Below are 25,917 nucleotides of genomic sequence, written 5' to 3' on the forward strand. Positions count from 1 at the left end.
AGGTGGGAGGGGCCCTGGCAGCACAGAAGACCATGCATGGCAAGTGTGAGGGTTAGTGGCAGCACAATGGCCATGATGAGCAAGAAGGAGGAGGCAGGGGCATGCACAAAGGACCATGGAGGCTAGAAGGGAGGGGTAGGAGCTGGGCACAGACAAGAGAGTTCAGGGGAAGGGGGCCTCACAACAGACCACGTGAGGCAGGCAGGAGGAGCAGTTGCAGCACAACAGACCAGGGAAAGCAGAAGGGTGTGGAAGTAAAATGGACCATGGAAGACAGGAGGAAGGGGATAGGGGATGGGACATGGACAGGCAGGGTCAAGTTGTGGCAGGGACAGGTTACAGTCATCTGACAATGCTAGGCAGGTGGGAGGGGAGTGGCAGCTCAACAGAACACTCAGAGTAGATAGGAGTGGCAGGTCCATGGAACATGGTGGGCAAAAAGGATGGAGCAGGGGCATGCACAAAGACATCGGAGGGCAGGGGGAAGGAGAGTAGGGGCAGCAAGCTAAGCACAGAGGCTAAGCAGGAGGTCAATGACGGAGCATAGAATTGAGCAATGGAGGGCAGGAGAAGTGGACTGGGACATCATGCAAAATGGAGGGCAGTGGCAGCACATCAGACCATGCATGGCCGGAGGGAGGAGGCTAGTGCATGGATTCAGACAACAGAGGATAGGGAGGAGGAGGATGGGGCAGCAAGCTAACTGTTCAGAGAAGGCGGGAAGGCCAGTGGCAGAACAACGGCCACACAGTGCTGTAATAAGGGAGCATGGACTTGGACAATGGATGGCTAGGAGGAGGGGAGGCAGGAGCAGCAAGCTTGGGTGGGGGCAGCACAATGCCAGGCCTTGCTTCCAACCCCCCCATCCAGTGTGATATACATCTTACTTAACTTTGGAAAAAAACTAGAAATTTGCTGAAAAAAACAAAGATTACAGGGACGTTATAGTTAGACTCAGATTTCACTCATACACAACCAGTGAAATTCAGCAGTTATAGTTACCTGAGCGAACTATAACTTACGACCCCGCAATGTACTGCTAATGACCCCAGACATTACATCATTCATGACATGGTCAGTTACATCACTCATGACATCTCAAATGAGCTGTGAATGGAATCGAACTATAATTGCTAGAACTTTATTTAGGGATAGTGTGTGTATATTAACTCCATAGGTTTCAGGGGCATTATACTTCAGAATTATCATTTAAAAAACCTCAGAAATTCACTGAAAAAAACACAGGTTTCAGGGACGGTATAGTTAGTTGGACATTTCACTCGAACAAAACCAGAAAAATTCGGCCATTATAGTTAGTTGTGCTAACTATAACTCGCGCTCCGCAATGCACTGCTGATGAGGTCACATATTACATCACTAATGGCATGGTCAGTGACATCACTGATGACATCTCAAATGACATCATCCACGTGATCATCTGATGCACCTCCTCACACCCTAATATAACCTTTGATACACCCCCTCTAAAATACAGACTACCATTCTCGAAACAAGTAGGCCCACCAATACCAGTTAGTACATAGCCACTCACCGATTCATAGGTCTACACTCACATCCACACACCTATACAGTCACTCGTACACGCAGTCACTCATCAATATAGCCACTGAAATATGCACTCATACACCTGTACAGATACTCACATACTGCCACTCACCCATAGTAACTCACACACCTAGTCAGTCTTGCAAAAAATTAATCACACTCCCATTTACACACCTATACAGTTATACACACACACCACCTCACTTATTCATACAGATACTAACACATACTTACTCTCTTATACAATCACTGACCCAAGCACACATTCATCCATACAGCCACTCTCACAATCACTCACTCTCACATATAGTCATTTATACAGTCCAACACTCACATATACTGCCTTTCACATATGTAGTTACTCACACATGTGCCACTGAGATATCCATTCACTCACCAACACACCCAAACAAACACTCACCGACCAATACAGCCCTTCACAGATGCACTCTTGAAGCCATACACCCAGTGAATCACCCACTCACACATCTATGCACAGAGTCACACACCCCCCACCCACCCACACAGACACTCAGGCACCCATACAGATACTCAGACAACAAATCAATAACCCATATAGACACTCATGTATCTACTCACCAACCCATGCAGCTGCTTACACACCAACTGACAGACTGATACAGACATTCACACAGTTTAGTCACTAACCCATGCATTCAGTAAGACACGTTTAATTACTCACTTATACAGTCAGTCATGCACCTACTAAATCATCCATTCAGACACTCATACACCCACTCATTCTGCAATACACCTTGGCATATATAAATATATATTTATAAAAAACATTTATACTTTACAGAAACACAGTCACTGGATGATGTCATCAGTGATGTCATTTGAGATGTCATCAGTGATGGCATCAGTGATGTCACTGACCATGTCATGAGTGATGTAATATGTGACGTCATCAGCAGTGCATTGCGGGGGCGCAAGTTATAGTTATTGTTAGCACAACTAACTAGAACGGCTGAATTTCTCTGGTTTTGTATGAGTGAAATGTACAACGCCCAATCTATAACGTCCCTGAAACCTGTGGTTTTTTCAGTGCATATATATATTACCTGTTTTGGGCCCCCTCCTTAGCAGGCAACAAGTGTTTTGGATGTTTGGCGGTTTGCCTGAGCCACGGAGAGAGCCTTGGTGTTGCGAAGCACTCCAGCTGCGACGCCAATCTACGTTGACGCCTATGGCAACAAGAGCTGGTTAGTGAAGGATGATTATGTGCAGCGGGGACCCTACAATATCTTCCTCCTGTAACTTCCGACTCATTTACAGACCTCCATCTAGCAATGAAACATTCCCAGACCCACTTCTAGACAAAGTTTCAAACCGGATAACACTACACTCCAACCTATGCATTCTTGGTTACCTAAACATTTGATTTGACAAACAAAATATGCCCCATCCAAAACAATCATCAATGGCCTAGATGCACTGAACCTACATCAGATCACCCACAAACATCGCTGGACACATTTTAGATGTCAACACACCTAAAACTACCTTACAAGCATCCACCTATTGACCGTGGAACAAACTCAACTTTGAACACAACTAACATCCAAGACACATATTTTGTTCAAAAACTCTGTATGAGTGGGTACAGGAAACTTTTGATAGCCTAATACTCCTAAGAACAACACAACAGAACAAAAGAAAACAGGCACCTTGGAGAAATATGGAGCTAAAAGAGATATACCAGCAAATCAGAAAGCTGCAACCCACCTGGCTCAAAACAAACACCAATCAAAACAAACTTCACCTACAGAAATTTAACAGATTATACAAATCAGCAATCAAAAAAGCTAAGAAAAGATACGACTTAGACAGAATTCAAAATGCTAAATGTTCAAATAAAGAATTCTATGAAATTCTCACCAAATTTCGTAAACCAATTTGCACAGAAGGAGCTCATCCCATTACTCAAAAATTCCCAGACAAACTAGCAAATCATTACACAACCAAAGCAGACATGTTGGACTCCTATTCAAAACAAAGAAAAACCACCAGACCTGAACCTTTTCCACACAAAAAAACCCTCCAGGAGTAGGCTAACCCAGCCTCTGCATTCCTTCTAACAAATATCACACAATGAATTCGTGGACATGGTCAAAGCAAGCAGGCCTGCCGGAAGCCTTTCTGGACCATGTCCACCACAAACCTTCAAGGAAAATGTTCCAACTACCTCGGCTGCCACACCAGTAAGAAGAAGACTCAACAATTCCTTAACTATGGGATTATTTCCAGAAGACCTAGAAAAGTAATTGATAGGCCCATTACTAAAGAAAACAAACCTGGACCCGCTTAACCCAAACAACTACAGACGATTTACAAATGGACCTTTCCTGGGCAAACTGATAGAAAGAGCAGCATTTGCCCAGATGACACATTTCTTTAAAGATAAGTCCATACTTTCAGACTTCCAAACAGGATTCCGTCCATGACGAGCACAGAATCTGCCCTCATTGCCACCTGGGATGACCTTAAGAACACAGCTGACTGGAACTGGGTTGCTGCACTACTTCTCTTGGACATCTCAGCTGCCTTTGACACAGTTGACCATGACACACTAATACCAAGACTCTACAAAGCCGGCATAGAGGGAACTGCTCTCGACTGAATCACATCCTACCATCAAAACAGAACAAATATCATCCATACCCCCCGCCCCTTTTTCATCCAAACTATACTTCACAAAAGCAGGTGTCCCTCAAGGTTCTGTCATCTCATCCATACTTTTCAGCATCTACATGAAGTCATTACTGGCACCAATCAATGAATTTCACCTCACATGCTATAACTATGCATACGACACTCAAATACTCCTCAAACTGAAAAGCTCCAGAGACATTGGAAAATCACACATTTTGAGTTGCCTCAGAGTCATTGATTAGTGGGTCGCATGGAGCCATATCAAATTGAATGCTTCCAAAACTGAAATATTAACTTGTGGCGATTGGAATAATTATTATATGCTCGCCGCCTGGCGTCACGTTCTGGGACCACCACCTAAAGTATCTAAAAAAGTAAGAAACCTCAGAATTACCATGGCCTCCAAACTATCAAGGAATGACCAAGTGGACAAAATAGCAAGATCAAGCTTAATTACTATAAAAACTCTGCAACACATCTTCCCCCACCTAGGATTTTCCCCACAAAATCCAGGCTACTATCTCTCTTGCTCCGTCTAAACTGGATTATGATAATAGCCTCTATCACAAATCATCTTTAACAACTATGAAAATACTACAACGGATACAGAACCTGCTGCCAGACTACTCTTGCCTATAATGCTACAAGGCAAAAACCAAAGGAAATGATGGACGGAGTGTTGAACATTGCAAGCACTCACCCCCAGTCAACTGATCTGGGTTTAATCCATCACCGTTCTTTAGCCCACTCTGCCACCCCAGTTCAGACATGGCCATATGCAAATCAGTCTGACCCTGTGCCTCATGGGAACACTCCAGCCCGAACTGCCAAGCCATGTCTTCCCTGGACCGGAAACAAGCTTCCTAGGACCGGTTTCTGGCATTTCAGCCGTCTTCAGCCAGGCTTGCTTGAATCCAGTGGCAAAGTGAGCAAGGGACTCACGTCTGAGCATACCCTGCCAACTTATGGCAAACAAAGCAAAAACCAAAGGAAATGATGGACGGAGTGTTGAACATTGCAAGCACTCACCCCCAGTCAACTGATCTGGGTTTAATTCATCACCGTTCTTTAGCCCACTCTGCCACCCCAGTTCAGACATGGCCATATGCAAATCAGTCTGACCCTGTGCCTCATGGGAACAGTCCAGCCCGAACTGCCAAGCCATGTCTTCCCTGGACCAAGCCCACATTTCCCCTGCCTTGAAGGCCCTACATCGGTTACTGGTTGCCAGAAGATTCACATTCAAGCTGCTTTCTATCACCCACAAATTGATACATGAAACTGGGCCACTCTTCATCAGGAACAAAATTACCAAATACATTCAACAAGGGAACCTCCGCTCTAGAGTGACACCTTGACTCAAAATCCCGCCATACAAGAAAAAAAACATAGGTGGCACATCCTACTCTGTTCAGGCAGCCAAACTATGGAGCTCTTTATCCCCAAATAGAAGATCCACAGATAATTATCTTATTTACAGAAGACTACTCAAGAGTTGGCTCCAGGGCCGGCATTAGGGCGGTGCGACCGGTGCCACCGCACCGGGAGCTGGCTTCCTGGGGGCGCCGTGTTTGAATGTTTATTATGCTTTTGAAGCACCTGCTGCAGCGTTTCTTTCCGCCGGCAATTGCCAGGCCTCACATAAATGTCAAGATAACTCGTGTGATTAATTATCTTCCTGGAGAGAGATCAACATTTTGTATAGTTGAGGTTTTGACTTATGTGAAGTTAGTGCAGAGGGTTAATATGCCTGCTGCAAAGAACGTGTACCAAGTAGATTACAGAGTGCGTATGATGTAAACAGATCAGCAGGTTACTGCTTTCAAAAGAGACATATTTTTGTTACTTGCAATTTATAACTTAAAGTCCTAATATAGAATAGTGAGCTATTAACTTTCATCCTAGAACAGCATACACACTGCAAAGTATACATTATTAGAACATTGATTAATGTTGCAAAAAGGGTTAATTTGGCTAGAAATCGATTCTTATTGTTAAAGAAAACTCCCAACTAGGCTGTTTCTTTTTCGACTCTGCGTTTGTGCTTAACCACACCAAGCACTCTTAAGCTATACTGCCTACCAGTATGGATGACATGTGACTCTTACACTTTTAGTCCTTTGGCTTATGTAACATTTCCTATACACTGGTTTACACACGTATGATTGATTGTCTCTGTGTAATGTGTGTGTGATGCAAAGTGCTTGGACACCCTACACTGGTATGAGTGGCGCTATATAACTAATTCAATGCATCTGAGAGAGTGTGGTTATGGAGACTTGGTCACTGTTAAAGGGTGTTAGTGAGAGAATCCGTGGTGGAGGTGGTCATTGGGGGGGCGCCAACAAATATTGTCGCACAGGGCGCCACCAGTACTAAAGCCGGCCCTGGTTGGCTCTTCCCCAGATAACCACCATACTCAAAAATAAATGTACAGCAAATCCCTGTGTAAATAAGCATTTATTTGGAATATATGTATCTAAATATGTCAATTACTTTGTATAAATGTGTATAATAATTATGTTTACAAATATATATTCATTAGGTCTGCTTAACAAATGTACATATTATTTATGGTTATATTATTCTATGTTCATCATGTATATAGGCAGGCCTCGAAAAATCTACTCGTCCACTTGCAATTGCAAGTAAAATTTGATCAGGTTGAGCTATTTTTAGACCTACTACTCCCATCTGGCGAGTAAACTTAGGCTGGAAAGGAACAGGTGTTCTGTTCACTCAGCCAGTGAATAAGCAAAAAAGATGCCATTAAATCTTGTTTTTATCTTGACACATTTGCTTTCGGTTCAAGGAAAGAGGTCAAATGTCAGTTTGTCTTTTAACTAATTGCCGTTTGGAAAATGAGGTTTAATTTTTGCTCCCTTACTCGAGTTAGAGGTTTTTATCAAGTAAGCTGTCTGAAGATGTCAGTTATTTTTCTCAAACACAACATTTAAGTAAATAGCCTGTAAATTAATATTACAAATTTATCAGGAATTACAACAGCACATTCTTTCGAAATTAAGAAGTGTGATGCAAACAAAGAGTTAGATAGGAGCAAAACAAACCAGAACACTTTACTTGATGATGTGCAGATGATACATATTTACAGAAACTCTATTTCCAAACATTATAGTTAGTACACTATATAGGTTTATCGGTAAAGTTGCATGTCAGTGGGAAGGTTTGTGGCCATTTCAAACTAAAATCTGCTGATTACAAATGACAGTGCGCTACCACTTTATGCTTTAGTTATGTATTTATTTAAAAGTGATAGTTTTTAAACATGATTTGAGAAACATCCCTGCCCTGATGAAAATGCTGTTAACCCCTTCAGCGCGGCGCGGATTACCGCGCCGTGCTGAAGGTTCGTTGCACGGGCGGGGCCGTGACGGAGCGGTTCCGTCATCCGCACAGCGCGACCGATGCGCATGACGGAACCGCTCCGTCATGCGCATCGAAAGGGTTAATGAACTAAGAGGCAAGTTATGGGTCACGTGTATCCTAAATGTGGCTAGATTTGTATTATAAATGGAAAGAAAGTTTAGTCTACTAAATCAAACAAAAAAGAGAGTTTTTATACAGCAGACATGCTAAACTTGCACATTTGAAGGTGCTCTCATATGTGATAATGAAGAAATCTGCAGCTCAATGAATTAAATTATTTGCCCGCGATCGCATCATTTGTTACCAGTTTGTGGGTCAAGAGCATTACAAATAGGTCGAGTAGATTATTTAAGTCACTAGACCTGCAGGTCTAGTAACATTTTTATGATTTTTCGAGGCCTGATAGGTCACTGCATAAATAAGTAAATGTTTATCCTAACTATCTGCAGTTGGTTCACTATTAAATTATTAAAAGGAAAAAAAAAATGTTTAATCAATACATTAGCTTAAAGTACAGCAACACATGAAAGCCTGAGTTTGTTAAATACAACTTAAATCTAGATATATTACCTTCCTTATACATATATAACTCCCATGTATTTATGTATCTTTGTATTTAACACTTTACTCCTAATTCACCATCTCCAATGCATTACCCTGTGCCTCAACCTATACCTCTAAATATATCCTCTACCTCCACTCTCTGACTCATCCCAAACCTCATTCCACAACTCTCTACAATGCACTACCCTATATCTCTCTCAATATATCCTCTACCTCCACTCTCGGACTCATCCCAAATCCCATTCTACTACTATGATCTTCAAAATAACCCTTTCTAGACTCTTCCCTCTTCTACCCCTCCTTGCATCATCTTAAATCTCTTTTACAGCTCAGACCTCCCAAACAAGCCTTTCTAAACCCTTCCTTCGTGTATCCTTCCTAGATTCATCTGATACCTCATATTTTTCCCTAATTCACTTCTAGAGATTTTTCTCTCCTCCATTTCTCCTTTACTCATCCCGAACCTCCTCCTGCTGCTATGATCCCCAAATAAACACTTTCTAGACCCTTCTCTCGTCTATCCTTGCTTTTCAATCCAACGAACAGACTCACATCTCCACCACTCAAATTAATTTCATATTTTCCATAAACGAATTCACCACTAATATTATTTGGGTTCCAGGGTAGCTTGCTACTCGCTGAAAAGCATTTTGACGCCTCATCAGGGGTACCAAGCACTATATAAATGCAAACCCTTCCCTCTTCTACCCCACCACTATCCTTTTTCAATACAAAGAACAGACTCACACGCCACCGCTCAAATTAATTGCATATTTCCCTATGCTACTTCACCACTAATCCTTTTTAGGTCTCGGCCTGGCAAAAGCAGCGCATGCGCTGCTCTGCCATGAGAGGCCTTTTGGAATCGATACGATTCCAGTGTGCACGCGGGGAGACAAACGAGACAGAAGATGTGCACGCGGGGATTGGATGCTTTACTGGCGGCGTGATACACTGGGGACTTTTTTTCTTCGCCGCCAGTAAAGGCAGTCCCCGCGTGCACATCTTATGTCCGTCCCATGACTGGCCGCGCTTGTTGTACCGGGATCGGTGGGCATTTCACTAGAATGCTCTTCCATGAACCGGTTCTGCTTATAAAAGTTGTGGCAGTTGCACGAGCGTGTTTAATAAAACGAGGTGCTTAAATTGTGTCTCACTTTTAATTGTATCGTCTTCCTCTTCACGCGCCTGTGTAAATTGGCGCTAAATTCTTTCTTCTTAAGCCTCATTAGTACTTGCATTCTATCTTAAGCCTGTTTTTTTCATTAATGCAAAAGAGCACACACCTCTTTCCTTGTGCTCTGATATCTAAACCTAAACACTGTATATTAGTAATGCTCCCTCTTGCACTTCCTGTATTCTTCCTATTAAAGCGCACTGACACCCCCTAGGAAGCGTACCCATGCCCCTCGCGCCGGCATGTGTTTCGCGCAACGCCAAGAGCCGAATAAATGAAATGCTGCTGCCAGAGCATCTTTCCACAGGCTACAGATGACAGTTGCTCGGGATTTCGGGGCGGGGGCGCATTTGTCGCTCCGGTTCTCAGAGAAGCAGATCTTCGAGTAAATGAATGCTATGTTCACACGACAACAGTTCGCTCTGTTACCGTCTGAGTTACCTGCACCTTTCAAAGTGAGGTCTTCTGGTTCAGGGACCTGTGGGCGGGGCCTGTCAGGAGTCTTCCCTCGAGAACCCGGGACAAAGAGAGGCCACATCGAGTGATGGATGTGCATGCACTCGAAGGCAAGAGCAGGCGGGGTTATGTAAGAACATTCACTCGAGTAACCAGGGCTTACAGGTACCCAAGGCGGAATGTGCCACTAGGCTCTACAAGTTAAAAGCTCAGACCGCCTGTAGAGCCGGAGAAATCTGTCACATGGACACCACCCCCAAGATAAGAAACGGGTGCCTAGGCTTACAGTGTGGGGGACAGGACACGGGACACACGCTGAACATACTAAAGAAAGTCACAACAAAGTGATTTACGGGTGGATAGATCCAGACAGACCCTGCGCTTTAGGCCTCACAAAGGGTATTAGAAAGCGCTACATACACATCAATACAAAATAACACCACCGATGATTAGATGGCTATAGCCAGGCATCTCAATGCATTCCGAGCCATGAAAAGAAAGGGCCCGCTGTTTATAATATATAGGGTATGCATAACAGGTCCAATGTTAGCATTGAGCAGCTAAGGTAGCACAGAGGATTAATATGTCTGCTGCAAAGAGTGTGCACTATGCAGATCACAGGACAGTACTTTATGTGCATAGCTCTGTGGGTTTCTGCTTTTGTCACAGAGATCCTTTTGTTACTGTGCAGTTCCTAAATTACAATTGTAATCTAAGTTATAAATTCTTTCATTATCCCAATTTTGCTAAAAAGGGTTTGTTTGGGTAGAAATACATTCTTATTAGTAAAGTTAATCCCAACCACTGTGGTACATTCTGAATCCTGAGTTTGTGCTTCCCCAGACCAAGGACCTTAAAAAAATGCCTACCAGTTTCGATTACGTGAATTCTACACCTTTAGTCCCCTTTATCTTACTTAACATCTACTATACACTACTTAATACACGTATGAGTCCTTGTCTCTGTATGTGTGGTAACTCTCTGGGAGCTGATCGACAATTTTTCTTCAGGGAATTGCACACTCTATTAGTTATGTTTTGTTAATTCAGCTTATAAGCGCGTTGCTACCCAAACAAAAGGGCATCATGGCACTGTGACCAAGGAGGAGCAGAATAAACAAGCATTAAAAATGCAGTAGGTCTCGCCTTTCATTAAGTTAAAACCATTTGCGTTGCTATACAATACCATTAGCAGAGCAAATGGCTTTAACTTAATCAAAGGCGAGACCTATTGCATTTGCAATGCTTGTTGGGTTCTGGAGTAGCTGCTGTTAACACGTGCTAGTCGCCAAAAGGCGATTCGACGCCTCTTTAGGGGTAGTAAGCGCTATATAAATAAATACAATTACAATAAAAGAACTACTTAGTCAAGAACCGTGTGTATGTAAATGTTGTATCCCGCTTAAGGTTGTCTCAGCCAACCATTGTGTTCAATTGCTTGTAACTTGTAATCTGATTGGTTGTTACTAATACGTCACATAGAATGTTGGGGAAATACTTAATGCACGTCACAGGCTGTTCGTGATGGTCGGCCAGCTGCTAGCGTTCGAGCTGGTTCGTAATATTCGTTAGTTTCTTCTGTGATTCAGCTGCTGTTAATAAATACATACGACAGTAGCACTGGTTAATTCTGTCCGTAGACTGTTCATTTCCTGCACTTCAGATGGCGACGAGTTCGGGATACCGACCATTTAAGAATATGTTTGGTGAATTTCTTCTGTGAAGCAAGTCTACAAAATTCTACGATCAGGCAAGTTAGGATATTATGTTCGCTATGATCGTTTGTTTCATTTATTAATGGGCGCATATTCTAATTGTTCATAGCGTAGCTACCGGCAGGAGTTTAATGAAAATTGAAGTTGACGTCTGGTGTGGCGCTTACAGTTCAAATCTTTGAGGCAAGTTACTACGAGTCTTTCGTTTGGTGAAAGATTATACATATTATTGAAATTGGCAATCTTGTATTTCTTGCCAGGCATCTTCTACATTGAAATCCAGTCAGTTGCATCGTAACCGAAGTCAACTGTCAGTTTCAACTGCCGCATGTGTTCGTTGATCGTTTGACAGTTACACCGTCAGCTGAGTAAACAATTGAGGTGACGTAGTCAAACGCGTTACGTAACGCGTTGCGTGACTCCATTTTTTTTTTTTTTTGTTCTTCTCTTTCTCAGTATTATTGAATGCGCAATGCCTGTGTAGATTCGAAGGCATTTTAAGAAATAAGCGTATACTTCATCCTGAATAAGGTTATGAAAATGAGTCCATTTTGAAAGAAATGTTCTATCTTTGACAATCAGAAGCGTGTATATTTGAATTTGAGGAACATTTTGGCTATTGCAAAAATATTGTTCAATTATAATTGAATGAATTTTTTTTTTTTTTTCTCTTCAAAACATACTTTAATATTTTGTAAGAAATACTTTTAATTACTGTTCTATCTTCCTATAACTTCTAGTTTTGAAAGGAAAACATGGCGAGTAATTCGAATATCAGTGCACCAGCTGCATTTCTGAGTGAGCCTGGAAAACCGATTATGAGGTGGAAAAATTGGTTTCGGGCATTTGAAAATTATTTAGTCGCTATTGATGGAAAAAAATTCGAGCCTGAAAGGAAAAAAGCGATAATGTTTGGTTTACTAGGTGCAGCAGGTCAGGAAATTTTTGACAGTTTACCAGAATATGAGGCTCAACCCGGGCAGTTCATTCCTCTTGATGAATTCCAAGAAGCGACAAAAAGATTGGAAAAGCAATTTGGTGAAGAACCGAATATAATGATAGGCAGACATCGTTTTGCTATGCGCAAGCAGTCTGAAGATGAGACGATAGAAGAATACATTGCATGCTTGCGTGTTTTAGCAACAAAATGTGACTATAATGAAATGGTTGATGTGTATATACGTGACCAATTCGTGTTCCATTGTTTTGAAAAGAAAGTTCAAGAAAGATTGTTAGCATGTAAAAATCCGACATTAGAAGAAACTATTGACATTGCAAAAGGAATTGAAAGATCTTTGGAAAGTTCTAAAGTCCTTGCTACTGAAAGCAATTCAAAGTCAAGTGTTTATTACGTTCAGGATAATAAGAAATTTATGAATGTTGCTGACAGACGTAATAAGATGTTGTCTAATTCAGAAAATAATACAATTATTTGTTATAGGTGTGGTTCCAGAAATCACAAAGCAGATTACGTGGAATGCCCGGCACAAGGAAAGAAGTGTACAAAGTGTTTAAAGGTAGGGCATTTTGCGGGTGTATGTAAAAACTTCAGATATCAAAAATATTCGAAAGTAAAAGTACATGCAGTGGAAGATTTTGATGAGGAGATGTGTTCCAATATAATATTGACGTTAGGTGATGATTATAAATCTATCAAAGGACCATTGGGTATTGCTCACATCGGAAATGTTGAATTAAATATAATGGCAGATTCAGGATCACCTATAACGATTGTTTCAGATCAAAAGTACGTACAAAATTGGCCACAAGTTGACTTGTTAGCATCTGATGTGAATCCCAAAGCCTTTGGTGAATTTGATATCAACATGTTGGGCTATTTCTATGATGAGTTAAATGTCAAAGGTAGATCTATCACTACTAAAGTGTATGTTGCAGAACGAGGAAGGAATTTAGTCGGTTGGAGGGATTTGGCTCGTTTGGGAATAATTTTAAAGCCTGGTGCAGAAGACCCAATCGTTTTGGATGATAAGTGGGTATGCTCAATGTCTGATGTAAGTGCAGTATTTTCTCCAGGTGACATAAATATGGTGCTGAAAAAGTATTCAAGAGTATTCGAAGATAGAATTGGTTGTGTAAAAGGATTTGAACATGACATTAAACTTAAGAGTGGTGCAATTCCGATAAAACACAAGGTAAGATCAATTCCCTTGTCAGTTAAATCTGATTTGCAAATAGTTCTGGAAAAGTTAGTCAAGGAAGAAGTAATCGAACAAACTGATTCGGCGGAATGGGTTTCTGCTATTGTTTTAATTTTAAAAAAAAATGGTGAGGTGCGTTTATGCGCAGACTTGAGGTCATTGAATAAGAATATTGTGGTTGATTGTTATCCATTGCCAAAAATTCAAGAAATTTTGGCGGCAACAAATGGATCAAGGTATTTTTCCCTCATTGACCTCAAGTCGGCGTATCACCAAGTCAAGTTATCTGGAAAATCGAAAGATTTTACAACATTCATCACGCCATTAGGTGCGTATAGGTTTAAAAGATTACCATTCGGTCTGGCATCTTCATCAAGTGTATTTCAAAAATTGATGGAGTGTATTTTAAAGGGAATTGATGGAGTACAGAAATTCCAGGATGATATACTTATTCATGCTAGTAGTGTGGAAGAACATAACAAGATTCTAGATACAGTGTTGGATAAGCTTAATGAGAGAGGTATGACGGTTTCAAAAGGAAAATGTAAATTTTTGCAAACTGAAATTGAATATTTAGGGCACATAATTAGTGGAGATGGCATAAAGCCAAAACTGGATTTAGTGAGGGCCATTAAAGACGCCCCTATTCCACATGATAAAGATTCCTTAAAGTCATTCTTGGGATTAAGTGAATATTATTCACGATTTATTGAGAATTATTCAGATGTGGTTGAACCATTACGCACTCTGTTGCGAAAAGGAGAAAAATTTGCATGGTCTAAAAATCAGAATGAGGCCTTTGAAAGGGTCAAACACGCAATTATATCTGCACCTACATTGAAACCATATGATCCAGAAGGAATAAACATTGTGACGGTGGATGCAAGTTCGGTGGGTATTGGTGCAGTATTCACACAAAAGGTAAAAGGTAAATTACATACTATTGCTTTTATTTCTAGACGACTACAGGAAGCAGAAGTCCACTATAGCACTATTGAAAGGGAAGCACTTGCATGTGTGTGGGCAGTCGAAAAGCTAAAAATGTATTTGTGGGGTAAACAATTTGAACTAGTCACGGATCATAAACCGTTAACATTCTTAATGGATGGATATGGTAGAGGAAATGGAAATTTGTCAGCCAGATTGGTAAGACTTTTATCTAAGCTTCAAGAGTACACGTTTACTATAAGTCATATTTCGGGGAAAAATAATGTAAGAGCAGATTGTTTATCTAGATTACCTTTAAATACAAATGAACCAAAAGTTGAGGAGAACACAGAATGGGTTGTATCTTGTATAAAAGATGTAAACAAAGATTTAAAGGTAGGCGATGAGGCAGAATGGTTAGAAAACATAGATAACGATTCTGTATTGACAAAAGTAAAGTATTATATTGTAAACAATTGGCCACCAATAAGAAATTTATCATCTGATCTAAAAACATATTTTCAAGTAGCCAATGAGCTGTGTATTGACCATGGTTTTATTTTAAGGGGAGATGTGTTAGTTCCACCAACTAAAATAAGAAGGAAATTAATTGATAAGGCACATGAAAGCCATTTAGGATCGACCATGACAAAAAAATTGTTAAAGGAGCATTATTGGTGGCCGGGATTAGATGCTGATGTTAACATGTTTGTTGAAAACTGTTTAATTTGTCTAAAATCTGACAAGCATTGGAAGACAAGAGTGCACGAAATGCAATTAGTCCAAATACCTAATGCACCATGGGTTAAAGTGGCCATTGATTTTGCTGGTCCATTGAATCTGTTAGAACATGATTCTAAATATCTAATTGTATTAAGTGATTACTATAGCAAATGGATTTATCACAAGTTTGTATCCATGATTAACTCTGACTGTGTAATTAAATTTTTGGAAGCTTGCTTTACCATTGAAGGTTTACCGAAAATTTTGGTATCAGACAACGGTAGTCAATTAGTCTCAGACAAAATGGTTAAATTTTTGAAACTTAATGAAATTGTGCAGGAAAAAACACCATATTATTCGCCAAAATCAAATGGACAAGTGGAAAGGGTGAATCGATTCTTGAAGGAAGGTATTCAGTTAGCGTTGGCTGCAGGGTATCCAGTACAGGAGTTCATTCGCGAAAGAGTCAAAGCATACAATGGCACAACTAATAGTGTGACCGGGTATTCACCATTTTTTCTTATGAGAGGCAGACAATGTGTCTCTTCAATTTCACCAAGGTTCGTGATAAGAAAAGACTGTGATTTAAAAGTTAATGGTGTGAAGGATTCTGAATTGGAAGTAAAGAATAGAATCGTAGAACATCAACTCAAATCTAAAGCATATCATGATAAAGTTCACAGAGCGGTAGAAAAAGACATCATTGTTGGTGACTGGGTATTGCTCAAGAAACCATTTGTAAGATATAAAGGAGAGTCAAAGTTTTATGAGCCCAGAGAAGTTAAAGATGTGTCAAGCAGTTCAGTGTTCCTGCAAGATTTTGGTTGGAGACACAAGTCAGATGTTATTAAAGTAAAAGAAATGCAGAAAGATTTACTTGTCAAAGAAAGAAAAAGTAATTCAGATAACGATAAAAACAATGGATGGTATGATTTGAGTTATAAAGAGGAGAGTTCAAAATTCAAGCAAAGGGAGAAGATGGAAAGTGATGATTCAATTCAAGAAAGAGTGAGCAACCGAACTTCAAGGTCAGAGTCAGAAGTAGCGTTAGAAAGAGATAGATACTATGCATCTCAAGGTCAGGCATCTGCTGATGATGAAGTAGAAGTTGAAAGTCCAAGTTTCAGTAATACACTAGCAAATGAAATGTCGGATCCAGGTCAAGAAGAGGATGTAACCACCTCTTCTGGAAGAATATCTCGTTTTCCAAAAATATACAAAGACTTTATGGTGTATTGATGCAAACTAGTTTCATTTTTAAGCGTCATGTATATAATATTGAGTGTCCAAGGTTTAATTGTGATGAAAGGGAGATGTTGTATCCCGCTTAAGGTTGTCTCAGCCAACCATTGTGTTCAATTGCTTGTAACTTGTAATCTGATTGGTTGTTACTAATACGTCACATAGAATGTTGGGGAAATACTTAATGCACGTCACAGGCTGTTCGTGATGGTCGGCCAGCTGCTAGCGTTCGAGCTGGTTCGTAATATTCGTTAGTTTCTTCTGTGATTCAGCTGCTGTTAATAAATACATACGACAGTAGCACTGGTTAATTCTGTCCGTAGACTGTTCATTTCCTGCACTTCAGTAAAGTAGAGAGAGGCTCAGCTATTCCTCCAGTACCTGTTTGATGCGCTGTTTCAGCCGGTTATCTATGAAGGGTGCCATAAGTGATGCTCCTTGACAGTGGTGTCTCCCACCAAGCTGCAGTATTCACTCAAAATACACAAGAGCAGCATGTGAGTGTTTCTGTGCCCATGGCTCCTATAGCCGCAGACATCGAAGAGAGACTCGATGTCACCGGAACCGATCGGAAACTGTTTAACCCGCTGGGCGGCCATCTTGAAACAGAATTCGTTTAATGGCGTTGTTAAGCCGAAGCAAATGTGGTCTCGTCAATTTATAATTTAAACGAACGCTGGTTGTTCAGGCTCGGCCTCTCCGCGTGGTGCCCTGTTCATGTTGCCTGTATTCTCTAAATGATGGGCTACTGGAGTCCTATTTTCTTTCCTCCGTACACCTCTTGTTCCCTCTTACTCCTTCACTCCCAGTGGTTTTTCGCCAAAGTCCTTTTTCCATGCGTACCACCCTGCTGTCCACTTTCTCTTTCCCTGCGCACTTCTCTTAGTCCCCTCTCTGTGTTCATGGTACGGGGTCTGGGTGTGGACGCTGCCTGTGCCGGTGTCACGTGTGCGGCGGACAGTGTTGGGGCCGCAGGATGGAGGCCGCTCTCTTCATCTTCTCGCTCGTTGATTGCTGCGCACTCATCTTCCTCTCCGTTTATTTCGTATCCTTTGCAGAGCGGTGGAAATGAGCCAGTTCCCTGAGCACCAGGGGCGGGGCACTCGTTTCGGCTATGCATGCTACCTAGGAGACGCTGCTAATAAAGGAAGTGAGAGGTCAGGACTCAGAAAGTGATAACACATTGGGTTTAGGAGATTACGTGCGGGAAAGGAGAGTCTTCAATGCATATAGGAGAGGGCGATGGGGTCTGTTTTAGGGGAACTAAGAAGGCTGCCATAGAGGTTAGAGAGGTTCTGTCATAGATAGAATTGTTGTAATGGAGAAGAGGGGGTACTTCTCGGGGGTGATGATAACACGCCGCAGACTGGAGCTAGAGACTGGCACGCAGAGTAAATAGAATACTTAGCGGGGGCTGGCGGCGGCGGAGGAAAGAGGATAATGGATCTACTTTTATGGAAGAGTAGCATCACAAAGTTAGGGGGAACTATAGGGTGTTGGCAGTGGGGTAGGAGCTGCCATTTATTTTGTTTTCAGTAGCTGTACTAGGCCAGAGGGTGTCAGAGCGTTTTTCAGTTATATAACACACTATAAACACTAAGACATTGAGCAGCAATATAATCTAACATTATGGCTATCACAAAAACATTTAATTGGCTTCATGCATGATCAGGCCCAGTTCTAGAGGGTGGGCGGGTGGGAAAGGCCCACCCAATGAAACCCTGGCCCACCCAAGGCCATTCAGAACTGAAAAACAAGCGTTTTTCACCTTAATATTTCTCAAATCGTGCAGCTCCAAGTGCTCCCATTCTTGTTTATTTTAATGATTAACACAGGATACTTTCTGACCTGCTGAGAGGTGTGAAGTCGGAAGCTTATTAGCTGCCATGATGCACAAATGACATGGATATCCTGAAAAACGACTTATGATTCTAAGCTTATTGCACCGTATTTTTACATTTCAGTGCTTTGCAAAGTAAAGTAAAAAGCTGACAGTTTTTAAAAAACATGAAAAGCTGTAGAGTGGATCTGTTTGGCAGGAGAAGCATCTCTGCTGCTGACATGACCAGGAGCCTGCTGCAGTCTGAAAGTACTACATCTTAAAGTTTTGACAAACAACATCCCTTGCCTTCCCCACAGCCGGAAGCCCATCAAAGAAAGTAAAGTATGTAGCTCTTTGGGTGCTGATTATTGTGTTAAATGTCAAACGAGGACAGATGGCAATGCCTAAAATATCAGGTTGATTAAATATGTTTTTTTTTTTTTTGGCTCGTACCCACTCATCTTCATGGCACACCCATATATATTTACAGCCCTCCCAAAGAAAAAATTCTAGAGCTGGGCCCTTGCATGATTCAGAAAGCTTAGAGAAGCGGAGCAGGCTCAAGTTTAGCAGACTAACTCGGGGAGAGGTGGGGCTAGAGGGAGATCTAGCTTAGCCAATAGTAATGGAAGTGTTGGGGGGGGGGGGGGGGGCGGTGCCGGCAGGTGCTTAGTTAAAAAGAAAAACAAGCCCTTTGGAATACAGCATTCGGGGAGCTATTCAAAAGTGAATCAAAGATCGGTAGATTCACCTCTCGGAAGAAGTGAAGAGGGTAGAGCTTATTTCCAAAGTTGTCTCTCGAGCAAGTGGGCTCTTGTATTGTGTTCAAAAGATTCAAACAATGGGTTGGTCCGTATCTCTGTATGAATGGAATTCTATATTTTGGGAGCACTCCCCAAAAACGAGCGGGTGATGGGTTTTTCCTTCTTGAATCTCAATGGTTGCAGCAGGAGAAAGTTTGAACTTCATGTGGCAGAGCAGCCACCAGATGGTTTGAGTTTCTGAGGCAGTCTGGGCCCTGTGGGTAATGCAAGTAATTTTGAAGATGCTTCGATAGGTAGCCCGATAAGATTGATGAGCTCTGTGGAGCTGTGACTGAAATGCCTTGTTCTTAAAATAAGTCTAACAACACAGTATGATTTTCTCTCTGAAGAAGACTGATGGCACGTTGCTTTTTTAGCAGGTGGGACAAACACAAACTTTGTCTTGATATTGGTCTGTTGCTTGATAGTCTCGTAAAGTTTTCTTAGCCTTTTTTTTTCTTTGCTTGATCTAGTTGGGATCTGAAAAATATGGATTTTTTTTTTTTGCCTTGAAAATGCTGGATTCGTCCTTTCTTACTTCCGAGCATAAATGGGATAGGTTCACGTTGTAGGGTTTTTGCTTCCATATCTGGCCCTGGAAAACTGGACTTGTCCATTCTCTATGGCAAGTCCAGATTTTATCAGTTCAAGCTATTTTTAGGACTTACTAGTCCATTCTGGTGAGTGAGCTTGAGCTGGAAAGGAACAGGTGTTCATTCAGAAGGTGAATGAGCAATAAAGATGCCTATAACCCGTTAGTTGCGTGCGTTGGCCGTCGCGAGCACTACCTCTGTAGTGCTGCGCACGTTCGTTGGCCGACGTGGCTTAGCCCGCGAATGGAAACGTCCGCACAGCGGCGGATTCTACGTTGCAATAAAGGGGTTAAATCTTGTTTTTATCTTGACACATTTGCTGTCTGTTCAAGGGCAGAGGCCAAATGTCAGTTTGTCTTTTTACTAATGAATTCTTATCTTATTTTGGAAAATGGTGTTTACTTCTCTTTCTCCTACTACAGTTAGAGGATTTTGTCAAGTGAGCTGTCTGACAATCGTGGTGAAACAAAAGGCTGTAGGATGTCAGTTTAGTTTCTAACACACAACATTTAAATAGCTTCTAAATAAATAGTACAAATATTAAAAAATATATCAGGAATTACGAAAGCACATTTTGTTATGTATTTCGGAAGTGTGATGCATGCAAAGTTTTATATAAGAGCAAAATAAATTGGAACACTTTACATGGTAATTTGGAAAATACAAATATTTGCAGAAACATCGTTTCCAAACACCGTTTGTACACTGTATAGTTTTATCAGTTAAATCGCATGTCAGTGGGAAATGTAATTTTAATCAAAAATGTGTTAATTGCAAATGAGTGTGCTACCACTTTATGCTTTAGTTAGGTCTTTATTAAAAGTGATAGTTTTTTAACATGATTTGAGAAACATTCCTTCCCCACCCTGATGGCATTGCTGTTAATGAACTTAGAGGCATGTCAGGGGTTATGTGTATCTTATATGTGGCTAGATTTGTATTATATATGGAGCCAAAATGTAGTCTATTAAATCGAACAAAATCGTCTTTTGTACAGCAGACATGCTGAACTTGCGTATTTGAAGGTGCTTTCATATGTGACAATGAAGAAAATGGCGGGAATTCAAACATTTTCCCAGGATCACATACTTTGAAACCAGTTTATGGGTCAAGAGCATTACAGTTGGGTCAAGTAGATTATCTGGGTCAATAGACCTGCAGGTCTGGTAATATTCTTGTGATTTTTCAAGGCCTGCTTAGGCGTCAGGCGATAGGAATTCCACACCCATGGCCTGGCTAGACCTGATTTAGGAAGACAGCACATTGGGGTCGATTTGTCTTGTTTCCCTGGACCACACTTTCTGTTTGGCGACTTGACCTTTGTGAAGAACTCCTTCAGAGTTAAGGTAGAAAATAATGAAAGTGCCAGACCAGTCCACCGGAGGCAGGGTTTCCAGGTAGTACCTTCGCAAGCAATGAGAAGTTCAAGAGTGAAGCATTTCTAATGGATTGGGCCTGTGCAGAGTTGTTTAAATTTGATGATTTTTAGGAAGGAATTAATTAACCTTGTCTGCCTGTTCACAGTGGAGGTGGAAGTCCCCAAAAAGGATGCATTGAGGATGAGCTGGATTGATCATTGATGAGGTCCAAAATTTGATCTGTGAAGATCTGGTTACCTTCAAGAGCATGATATGATGTGTATCTTGGTGGTAATTGAGAAAGGCGATTGCGGGTCACTCCCTGGTAGTTAAATGAAAAGTAGGTCACTGTTCTGATGTAGTTTAGGTTTAGCAAATTCCTGCGAATAATTGCTATGCCTTCTCGCGGGCACCCCTATCAATTTCTCAGAATAATTTCAAAGTCAGGAGGCACTAATAGGTCCAGTAGAGGAAAGTGTTGTCATGAAACCAGTTTTCTGTGAGGAATAGGTCTATGTCATGCAAACAGGTGGTTTCTGCTATCTCAGCAGGGTTTTCTTATGAACAAGTGTTATGTCTCTGAAAATTGGTTGGTATGGGTTGTACAGTTTCTCCTCTGGCTAGGGTGAGACAATGTGGTTTTCTCACGTGGTGGGTGGTGACTTGAGGAGTACACTGATGAGTAATTTAGAAAATGGTTGTGGGTATGGGTGTTGGTATGTTTTAACATGAAGTTTTTTAGGGGGCATAAAGGTATAGGCTACAGATGTTCAACAAGTTGTTTCTAAGGTGAGTGGAGAGCCTTGAATAATGTCATCATTGTGCGTTTGAGAAAGTTCTGCTGCCTCACCTTGGCTTGGAGCGCAACACATGTTGACATGCTCATTAGAGGAGTGCTGTTGTTGGCCAAGGTTTCATTGGTTTTGTATTGTGAGAAGGTAGTTTCTTGGAAAGTGTAGCAGTGTGAGTGGATTGTCAGGAAATAGAGTTTGAGAGAGTGCCTGAAGGGTTGCTAGTATGATGGAGATTGAGATATGTGTTTTGGCTGGAGGTCTTGGGCTTCAGGAGAGCGTGAAAGTGAACTTTGAAGATTTTCATGTTGGTGTCTGATGCTTGGATCATAATGTTGCTGTTATAAATAGATAGTGACTTCAGCGCTGTTAGGTCGAGGCAAGTAAAGATTGCTTGTGATGATAGGGAGCTGCCATATAAAAGGTTTGTCAGTCATACAGGGAGGAGGCTGTCTCGGAGGCAAGAGTAATTTTTAGCAGCAAGTAGAGTGCACATTTGTATGGTCTAATCCATTCCCCTGGTCCGGAAGGTTTTCCAGTTCTGTATTTACACCAAAATTGTATCCCATGCTTCTCAAGGCCTGCTGCTTTCTGTTGCCTGCCTCTTGTTGTTGCTTCTGCTTGTGACATGTTTCCTCTCCCTTCCACTCAGATAACTTCTTAGGACCGCAGTTTGGCCTGGCTGCTTGTTGCTTTATTTCCAATGCATTGTTTTTTTTTATTTATTTATTTTTATTTTATTTTTTTAATCGAAAAACTTTAACCTCATGTTTGTGACAATTAAAATCCACAAAACCAGAAAAAAGAATGTACAAAAAAAATGCCAAAGCAGTTTTCCAGTCCAACTCAAAATGTAATTGAGTGCATTGGTTTGTTCAGGCTTCTTCTTCATATTCGTCAGGCAATTGCCCCGCACCTCTCTTAGGGATTAAAAGTGTGTGAAGGGAAGTTGTGAATACAGGTTTTTCACTATTAATGTGTAGGCTCCATTCCTGCACTGTAAATGGCGTAAATTAAATTTCAAGTAAGGGCGACGTTGTTTGAGTAAGAACCATATGATGAGTCTGGTTACTCAGGAAAGGTGCATGTTCAAAAGAGACCAAGGTCATGCTATTACTAATGTCCTAGAGGCCAAGTTGGAAGATTTTGAGGGGTGCTGTATGAGAAATAATATCTGCATAATAGGAGTCACAGAATGATCAGAGGAACCGGGGGTTAATTTGTTTGTGGTTTGTAGAAGACCTTCTACTCAAACAGTTGCAACCACGTGGCCTCTCAAAATACTTCTCCGTTGTGCCCACAGAGTTCTTGGCACTCCAATAAGACTGGGTGTTTCACCAAGCCCCATAGTAGCACGCATCTTTAACTACCAGTATCGAGAGGTCATTCTGTAGTCTGCTCACAGTGCACCTCCAGTCAGATGTAATAATGCCACTTTCTTCCCGGACTTTACCCTCCAAGTTCAGAGAATGTGTTGGTCCTTTCTTGAAGTCATGAAAGCGTTGAGAAAGCTTAAAATAAATGACTCCATGATGTTCCCAGCGAAACTGCTAGTGTTGGCAGATGGAAGAGCATGGTATTTCACCAACCCGGAGGATGCTTGGGACTGCCGGGATGGCTGGAGAGTGATTGGTGGTGCTGATCTCGCAGAGGAAGATGACCATATGACCCAGGAGTCCCGGAAAAGACGCAACACTTAGCTGGCTAGTGACAACGATATCACCTGCTGCAGAGTGAAACTCTTCTGGGGATTTTCCCAGGAGACACTAGCTGAGCAGGGGTGCTGACACCTTGCCCTATAGATAATGTCTGCCAACACTGAATATTCAAAATGTTGACTGTTTCTGTGGTTACATTTCTCCTTATTAGGTTGAGCCTGGGCAGCACATGCGCTGCTCTGCGGAGCATTCTGTATTTGAGTATGGACTTGAAGCCCCACCCACTCCACGCCCTTATTTGTCATTGGCTTGTCATTGTCCTGCCTAAATGTTGGCTTCTGATTCGTATATAGGCTTCTTAGTACCACCTTGTCTTCATTTGTAATCTCCCATGAGGACTGGCCCTTTTACTTTGTAACATGGTACCTCTTATTTAGTCTGTAAGCACAATTTTTTTTTACTGAGTTTCAGCTACTGCAGACACAAATTGCTTTCCTGCAACATTCAGCACGCCATGCGCGCTTTCACTTTCCAAGCATCCCGGGGACAATGGCAGCCGCTTCTTTGAAATGCAATTGGTCTCGCATTTACATGAATTTGAGCTATTTGCATTGTAAATAACAATGCCTTTTTTATGTGTTAATTATCAAAACATAAACAAAAGACATTGTCATTTACAATGCCAATAGCTTAAACTCTTGCAAATGCAAGACCTATTGCATTGCAAATGCTTGTTATATGTGGGGTTGTGGCAGGGTGGCAACTTGGCGAGTTCCACAGCCTTCTTTAGTTTGTCGGGTGTAGAAATTTTTAAATAATCTAGCAACAGGCAGAGTGGAGATGAAGATGTGAAGAAACAACAAAGCCTCGTTAACACGTAAATGGTCTTCTAAAGACCTGTGAAGTACTCTGGTGCGGCTGCGATAACCTCTGTGTGTGCCTGGGAAGCTGTCTCAGCCCTTTGTGCACTATGCGCCTGAATTAGTAAAAAAAACAAAAAACATACATACATACTGGCAGACAGTACGGTCTCAAAGATCCCGCTCCTTGCTCAACCCAGTTTCGTTCTCTTTCTACCGCCTCTTTCCCCTACTTCGTAAGCTTGCAGAGCAAAAGGTCAATTTTTCAGCGCTAGCTACACAGACATTAGCTGCTAGGAGAACACAAAAGCGTGTTTTTTAAATCCTAGCCTGCAAGGAAAATAAATTGTGCATTCGTTCTGTATTCGTCATCCCATGCTATCACGCATACTATGGCATTAGTAAATCAAGTGAGAGAGACTTGTGAGCAGTAATAATCAGACCATTGCTCTTGTATGCACTCCTAATACACAGAAGCTATGCCTGCATACAGAACAAAATCCAATAGCAGAAGAGAGGTTACATCTGACGGAACACTACCGGCCACACACCGAGCCTATAGCTGTGGGGGCGGGGCCAAGTAGAGACATCCCATTTACTTTGATTTAATGTCTAGTTGTCCTTGGGATAAAATAGACATTAAATCTTCTTGCCCCTGACAGAAATCAACGTGTCTCGGGCGTCGGGCGATATAAATTCCTCACCCCTGGTTTGTATTATGTTTTTGGGGCGAAAGGGACTCTGCACAATTGGGGGAGGGGCAGTTTTAGGTCTGTCATGCAGGAAGGAAGGGCGGAGGAATAGAGTTGGGGTTAATGTTGATTTGTTTGTTCATTTTTTGCCATATCAGTATCATGGTGATGTCCTCCCACTGACAAGACTGCAGCTCAGGCTGAACACTCCAGAATTACATTCCCCAATTACCCTCACAGTTCAAGAGAACCTAGCTCCTGCTCTTGCATACAGTCCCCAATGGACGCCAGCATAATGTTATAGGTTATCTTTGCCGCTTACCACATAGCCCCAGACCATTGTGAGGGCCAGCAGCCACTGGATTTACACACGTATTTTTGCCAATAGTTACCCATAGCTACCACCTTAAGGACTCCTCGTTACAAGATTCCCTCCTGGAAAGTCAATGGGTTGGGAGATAAAATTAAAAGAGGAGTACTGCAGTATTTTAAGCAACACTTGCCTGTCGTGGTCCTCCTACAGGAAACACACCTAGAGGGTAACACCTACCACACCCTAGAGAGATGGGGCTATAAAATAGTTGCCCATGCAGGATACACATCTGGATTTAGAGAGGGTAGGCATCCTAATGTGTAGATCACTCCCATTTATCTTACAGAATATCTGGTAAGACTAACACAGGAGATATGTTGTGCTCCCAGGACAATGGGAGGGCAATACCCTCAACATCATTTCACTCTACATACCC

At 41.7% G+C, this 25,917-nt stretch overlaps 2 protein-coding genes across 2 annotated transcripts in view; one reads left to right on the forward strand and one right to left on the reverse strand.

Annotated features, from left to right (window-relative positions):
- NVL (nuclear VCP like) overlaps positions 1-17,148 on the reverse strand; it is a 444,777-nt gene extending 427,629 nt beyond the window's left edge. The window contains exon 1 of the mRNA XM_085612998.1: positions 16,973-17,148. Coding sequence (XP_085469124.1) covers positions 16,973-17,017 — 45 coding nt within the window. The 5' untranslated portion in view covers positions 17,018-17,148. The remainder of the gene's footprint in view (positions 1-16,972) is intronic.
- A 329-nt stretch (positions 17,149-17,477) lies between these two features.
- The window catches only part of CNIH4 (cornichon family member 4), a 53,522-nt gene continuing 45,082 nt past the window's right edge, over positions 17,478-25,917 (forward strand). Inside the window, exon 1 of the mRNA XM_085613000.1 lies at positions 17,478-17,636. Within this exon, the coding sequence (XP_085469126.1) occupies positions 17,568-17,636 (69 nt within the window). The 5' untranslated portion in view covers positions 17,478-17,567. The remainder of the gene's footprint in view (positions 17,637-25,917) is intronic.

Source organism: Triturus cristatus, chromosome 6 (assembly GCF_964204655.1).
Source record: "Triturus cristatus chromosome 6, aTriCri1.1, whole genome shotgun sequence".
In the NCBI taxonomy this organism is placed as follows: Eukaryota; Metazoa; Chordata; class Amphibia; order Caudata; family Salamandridae; genus Triturus; species Triturus cristatus.